Source organism: Macrobrachium rosenbergii, chromosome 25 (genome assembly GCF_040412425.1).
Source record: "Macrobrachium rosenbergii isolate ZJJX-2024 chromosome 25, ASM4041242v1, whole genome shotgun sequence".
Taxonomy (NCBI): Eukaryota; Metazoa; Arthropoda; class Malacostraca; order Decapoda; family Palaemonidae; genus Macrobrachium; species Macrobrachium rosenbergii.
In genome coordinates, this window is record NC_089765.1 from 44,364,359 (window position 1) to 44,370,516 (window position 6,158).

General features: G+C 52.9%; 1 protein-coding gene across 1 annotated transcript; it reads left to right on the forward strand.

Annotated features, from left to right (window-relative positions):
• The first annotated feature begins 3,765 nt into the window (after positions 1-3,765).
• Positions 3,766-4,302, forward strand: LOC136852233 (uncharacterized). The gene has a single exon (XM_067126683.1). The coding sequence runs from the start codon at positions 3,766-3,768 to the stop codon at positions 4,300-4,302; it is 537 nt and encodes a 178-aa protein (XP_066982784.1).
• Positions 4,303-6,158: the final 1,856 nt, after the last annotated feature.

Consider the following 6,158-nt stretch of genomic DNA (forward strand, 5'->3'; position numbering starts at 1 on the left):
AATGTCATTGTCTTCCGCGGTTCGGCGCCAGTCGGCCGCTATATAAACTGCCTGGATCTGTAATAAAGTAGCAGTAACTTTTACCTGCTCGTTTCTTTCGCACCTCTTACAAGGTCACCGAAATTCTATTGTATTCCTCTGTGTGGCGTCCGCACGGCGCTTTATAAGCGGCCTGCATTCTGAATAAAGTAGCAGTACCTGTCCTCCTGCTCATTATTTAGCACCTCTTAAAGTGGCGACCCCGGAGTGGTTCCCAGAGCCATTAGCGGACTCATACGGCGACCTAGTCTTGGCTCTATGAACTACCCCACGCCCCTAACGGACTAAAGACGGCGCTGTAACCAGTGTTTGGGCGTGCTGACACTCGTCGGCAAATCACCAGCGTCATTAGCGGACCCACACGGCGCACTCCCAAGCGCATATTGACGCAAGTAACCCACTCCAATTAAGAGGGCGATAGTGAGTATGGATGTGGACATTCCCTCCCACATACAGCTAACCGCGAACTTCGTGGACTCAGATATCTCCCTTGTGCATGTCCCGCACGCGCCAAGAATCACACGCTCCTCCACACTGCTACCAGCGCCCCGCTCGCTGCCCATCCCGGCAGAACAGACTAAATCCGCCCTCACCATAAAGCTGCCGACCTTCACGCACAGCAACCCATCATCATGGCTCTACAGGGTCGAGGGACAGTTCAGACTTGTGGGACTCACTGACGAGGTGCTGCAAGCCGACGCCGTGATCAATGCCCTACTGTAGGAGGTCTACAGAAAGCTCATCCTGTGGATGTCTGCCGCACGCCCCGTCACCTACCAGCATCTAAAATCCTCTCCCGTCGAGACCTGCTCCCTGCCGGTCTCCGAGAGGGCCGCCCGTGCCCTTGACCTCGTCAACAACCCGTGGCATGACCAGAACATCCTGGAGACTTGGGGCGTGATCCAGGACCTCCTCACCCTTCCCGAGACGGACAGCAGTGGTAGGCAGTCAGAGATTAGCCTATCAAGAGAGATCCTCCCAGATCCTAGACCCTTACACCATGCCACTCAAGGACCTGATCAGGACAGTGCAGCGGCTGACCGACTCCGCAAGGGCAGCGAAGTGGGCATCCACGCCCGCACACCCCATCAGTTCCCTCCAGCTGGGGGATAACGCAGAGGAGGAGAGAGGCACCGTCACCAGAAGGCGGCCACCGTACCACCACAAGAAAAACCCACCAGGGCCTTGCTACTACCACCAGCGGTATGGCAAGAACGCCCAGAACTGCCAACCCCCTTGCTCTTTCGCCTATCCAAAAAACGGGGGAGGCGGCGGCCAACAGAACAGGCCACTATGGCAGCAGAGGAACCCAGGAGCCCAAAACCATTAGGTTTCTACAGCCGCGACACCGTCTCCGGCAGGATGATGTTGGTCGACACCGGGGCTGTTCAGTCAGTGTTTCCGCCATCAAGGGAGGACCGCAAACGCCCGCCAGACCCGGCTGCCTTCCTGACAGCCACCAACGGGTCCCCCATCCTCTCCTACGGCACCAGGCTCCTGTCGATCTCCATCCTTGGCCAGAGATAGATGTGGACGTAAGGACCCCACTCCTGGGTGCAGATTTCCTCGCCCACTTGGGACTGGCAATCGACGTCGGTTGCAAGCGTCTCCTAGACACCGACTCCTGCCAGTCCCTCCCCCTGGAACCAGGACCCAGCGTGCCTACCATATGCTCTGTTACCCCACATGTATGCCCAGCTGCTGAAGGAGTTCCCTGACGTTTTCAAGCCTGAACTGTGCCAGGTACCCGGGGCCCCGGCAAAGCATGGAATCTACCACCACATTAAGACGAAGGGCTCCCCAACACACTCAAAGTTCCGGAGGCTTCTCCCTCGGCGCCTTCAGGAGGCCAGGAATGCTTTCGCCGAGATGGAGTGGATGGGTATATGCAAGAAGGCCTCCAGCCCGTGGGCCTCTCCCCTCCACATGGTGCAGAAACCAGATGGCTCCTGGAGACCTTGCGGTGACTACAGGCAGCTCAACCTCGCAACTGAACCTGATCACTACCCTCTACCAAACATGCAAGATCTCACAGCCTCCTTTCAGGGGCCAAAATATTCTCTAAACTAGACCTTTTGAAATCTTACTTCCAGGTACCAGTTGCTCCAGAGGATATCCCCAAAACCATCATCATCACGCCCTTCGGGTCCTACGTCTTCGCCTTCTCCACCTTCGGCCTGAGGAACGCGGGGGCAACCTCCCAGAGGCTGATGGACAGCATCCTGGGGTACCTGAACTTCTGCGTCTGCTACGTGGACGATATTCTAATTTTTTCCAGACACCCCAAAGAGCACCTGCAACACATCTGGACGGTCCTGCAGTGCCTGCAGGAGAACGGCCTCTCATCAGGTTCGACAAATGCACCTTCGGCGTCGACAAAGCTGACTTCCTGGGCCACGAGATATCCCCAGAAGGCGTCCGTCCACTCGCATCAAAGGTTGCAGCCATCACCAGGTTCCCCACCCCTACCTCCGTCAAGGCCATACAGGAATTCCTCGGGATGGTCAACTACTACAGAAGGTTCATCCCAGGGGTCGCACACACCATGGCTCCCCTGACGGAGATCCTGAAGGGCCAACTGAAGTCCTTAATGTGGGGACCTGACCAGCAGCAGGCCTTCTCCCTGACGAAGGGCGACCTCGCCGAGGCAACCACCTTGGCCCACCTGGACCCCAACGCCCCCCTCCAGTTGACAACGGATGCCAGCAACGTCGCCTGTGGTCCCGTCCTGGAGCAGATCGTCGCCGGTGACCCCCAGCCCATCGCTTTCTTCAGCAAAAAGTTCAGCCCCACGGAGGCCCACTACAGCACCTTCGACAGGGAACTCTGCGCAGTGTATCGGGTGGTACGTCACTTCAAGTTCTTCCTGGAGGGTACGCCCTTCACAATCTGGACGGACCACCAGCCGCTGGTCCACGCCTTCACCAAGCAGGGGGACGCATGGTCTTCCAGGCAGCAGTGGCATCTCCCGGAGTTCACCTGCTCAATCAAGTACCTCCCTGGCAGGAAGAACCCTGTAGCAAACGCCCTCTTCAGAATCGAGCTCAATGCAGTGCAGCTCGGGATCAACTATGAGGACCTCGACCGGGAGCAGACCGCCGACCCAGAGACTCCAGCCTACCGCACCGCCATCACGTCCCTCAAGTGGAAGGACATGACCCTCGCCCCTGGGGGACCAAAGCTGCTTTGCGACGTAAGCACCGACTGGCCTCGCCCGCTGGTGCCTGCCTCCCACTGCCGTCTGGTGTTCAATGTCATCAACGGGCTGTCCCACCCCTCTGGCAGGACGACGGCCAAGCTGCTGGCAGAGAAGTTCATCTGGCACGGGATGCGGAAGGGCGAGACGGCCTGGGAGAGACAGTGCATCCGATGCCAAACCAGCAAGATGGGCGTCACACTGAGACAGGGGTAGGCGAGTTTCCCCAGCTGGGGAGGCGGTTTGGACACATACACGTAGACGTCGTAGGCCCTCTTCTCCCATCAGGCGGGGTGACGCCTATGCAGGAAGCCACCGCCAGTGTGTGCGCCAAGACCCTCCTCTCCAGCTGGATCAGCCGGTTCGGTGTCCTGGACCACATAACCACCGACAGGGGCCCGGCCTTCCTGTCCGAGCTGTGGTCCGCCCTGGCACGCCTGCTGGGGACATCTCACCACACCACCACTGCCTACAACCCGGCAGCCAACGGATTGGTGGAGAGATTCCACAGGTCCCTGAAGGTGTCCCTCATGGCCCGCTGCACTGCCGAGGATTGGAAGTACCAGCTGCCTTGGGTCCTCCTTGGACTGAGAATCGTCCCCAGAGCCAACGGCGACCTGTCCACAGCAGAGAAAATCTACGGGGAGCCCCTTGTAATCCTGGGCGAACTCGTCATGGGAGATGGTCACAACCTGTCAGTCCAGAGGCTCCGCGACATAATCGGGAAGTTCGCCCCCTGCCAGCGGATGTATACCGAGAGGTCAACAACCTTCACACCTCCTGGCCTGTCCTCCACCACCCACGTCTTCATCAGGGACGATGCCGTCCACCCCCCGCTAACCAGACCCTACAGGGGGACCTTCCGCATGCTTGAGAGGAACACCAAAGCATTCCGCCTCGCCCTGCACAGGAAGGACGACTGGGTGTCAGTCAACCGTCTCAAGCCCGCCTTTTTGGAGGAAACAGCAGACGGTACCACGCAGCGCCCTCCTCAAGAACCATCGCCTCCACAGCCGAACCACCCCAAAAAGGAGGTCGCATGGCAGCCCCAGAAAATAACCAGCTGAAACCACAGCCAGCCGCTCCCGCTCACACCACACCCCCCAGCTGACTTCACGGAGCTGCAGCACTCTCCAACGTCCCAGCAGATACCTAGATTAATCAGACGTTACCCACGTCTTGTGGGGGGGGGGCGGTATTTGTAAAGTCCCCGCCGAGTGAGTTTTCTATGATGAACCACCCGTTTTATGTAAAGATTTACCTGTTACCAACTTGTACGTTATATGTTTCTTATGTTCAGGAATCAGAATGTATTCAACTTCATTATTGTTCATTTTTTGTAACTCAGCATGTATTTGTTCATTGTATTTATTGTCAAATGTTATTGACCTCAGGTCACCCTGGTTCTCATTGTACTCCTCGGTGTGACGTCAGTCTGCCGCTATATAGACCACCTGTTTCCTCAATAAATCAGCAGTAACTTTATCCTGCTCGTTTCTTTCGCACCTCTTAAAAGGGAATTCATTTACAAGTTCCCGTATAGGGGTTTTGCCGTCGGTGCACCCCACAAGGTGTACTGTAGGGGCATTACTTAAGGTTCTTTGCAGCGTCCCTTCGGCCCCTAGCTGCAACCCCTTTCAGTACCTTTTACTGTGCCTCCATTCATATTCTTCCATCTTGGTTTCCATTCCACTCTCTCCTAACAACTGTTTCATAGTGCAACTGCAAAGTTTTCCTCCCGTCACACCTTTAAATCCATTTTACTCTTAATGTCCCTTTCAGCGCTGAATGACTTCATAGGTCCCAGCGCTTGGCCTTTGGCATAAATTTTATATTCCATTCCATTGATCTACAGTTTAGCTGGTGAGGTTTGAATGCGGCTGACTGTTGTGTTGTTTTTTTCTTTCTCCCCAGCCATCTCTCGTAAAAGACTATTATTGGTATTATTATTGTTAACGCAATATTAGGCGCAGGAACGCCTGTAATAATACCTTTTTCAGTAGAAAATGTTGTAACTGTATGAAATGGCAGTAGCAGCAGCTGCTTTATATAAATAAAGCAAGGAAGTACCATCCAAATGGAAAACAGACTTTATTTTGTATTTATTAAAATATTCCTTTTTATTTGGATGGTATGTATTATAGCATAACAATTTATCCCGAAAAATGTGATTACCATTGTGCAATATATAGAGCCATTTAGCAAATTTTGTTGGAAAACATGAAATCTTTCAAAACAGGAAATAGTTGATGGTTCCTCTCAAGTGTTTTAGGCGTCTTTTGTCTCAAAAAAGAAGTGAGCAATCTTCTCAAAGATTAGAGACATGCCTGCTACCACGTACCCGATTACAGCCGTGTACATTGCAGCCTGGAAAGAGAAGCTTTTATTAGTTAATTTCTGTCTACACAGCGGTCTTTAGGGAAAATGTTTATCTCCAAAAGAAAATATTTTACAAACGAATATCCTAGGTCTAACGCTTTGTCAAACCATTGATTCTAAACAGTCTTTATCTTTAAAACTCGAGTTGCAACGATGAGATGCACACACATATAGTCTACAATACATACGTACATGCATTCACACATTATATATATATATATATATATATATATATATATATATATATATATATATATATATATATATATATATATATATATATAATGGTAAAACTACAGGGTAACTCTGCACGGACTGCCGTGTTGTTGTTGAGGAATAGTTCCGCGCATGTGCAAGTCATTAGGGAGCTATATTATTCAAGAAGGGGTTGGCCAAGCAAACCTACTATAAAAGGAACTATACTAACCTAACGTACCTTAACCTTACCTAACCTAGCAGGCGGTGTTATTTAGCCAGGAGGGCTCCGCCACCAGGAACCCCCGGTGAAGGAAATAACACTTCTTGCCAAAACCTCCCCTACACT

Excerpts from the sequence above, each read along its gene's own strand:
- LOC136852233 (XM_067126683.1), top strand. The coding sequence starts at position 3,766 with ATGGCCCGCTGCACTGCCGAGGATTGGAAGTACCAGCTGCCTTGGGTC.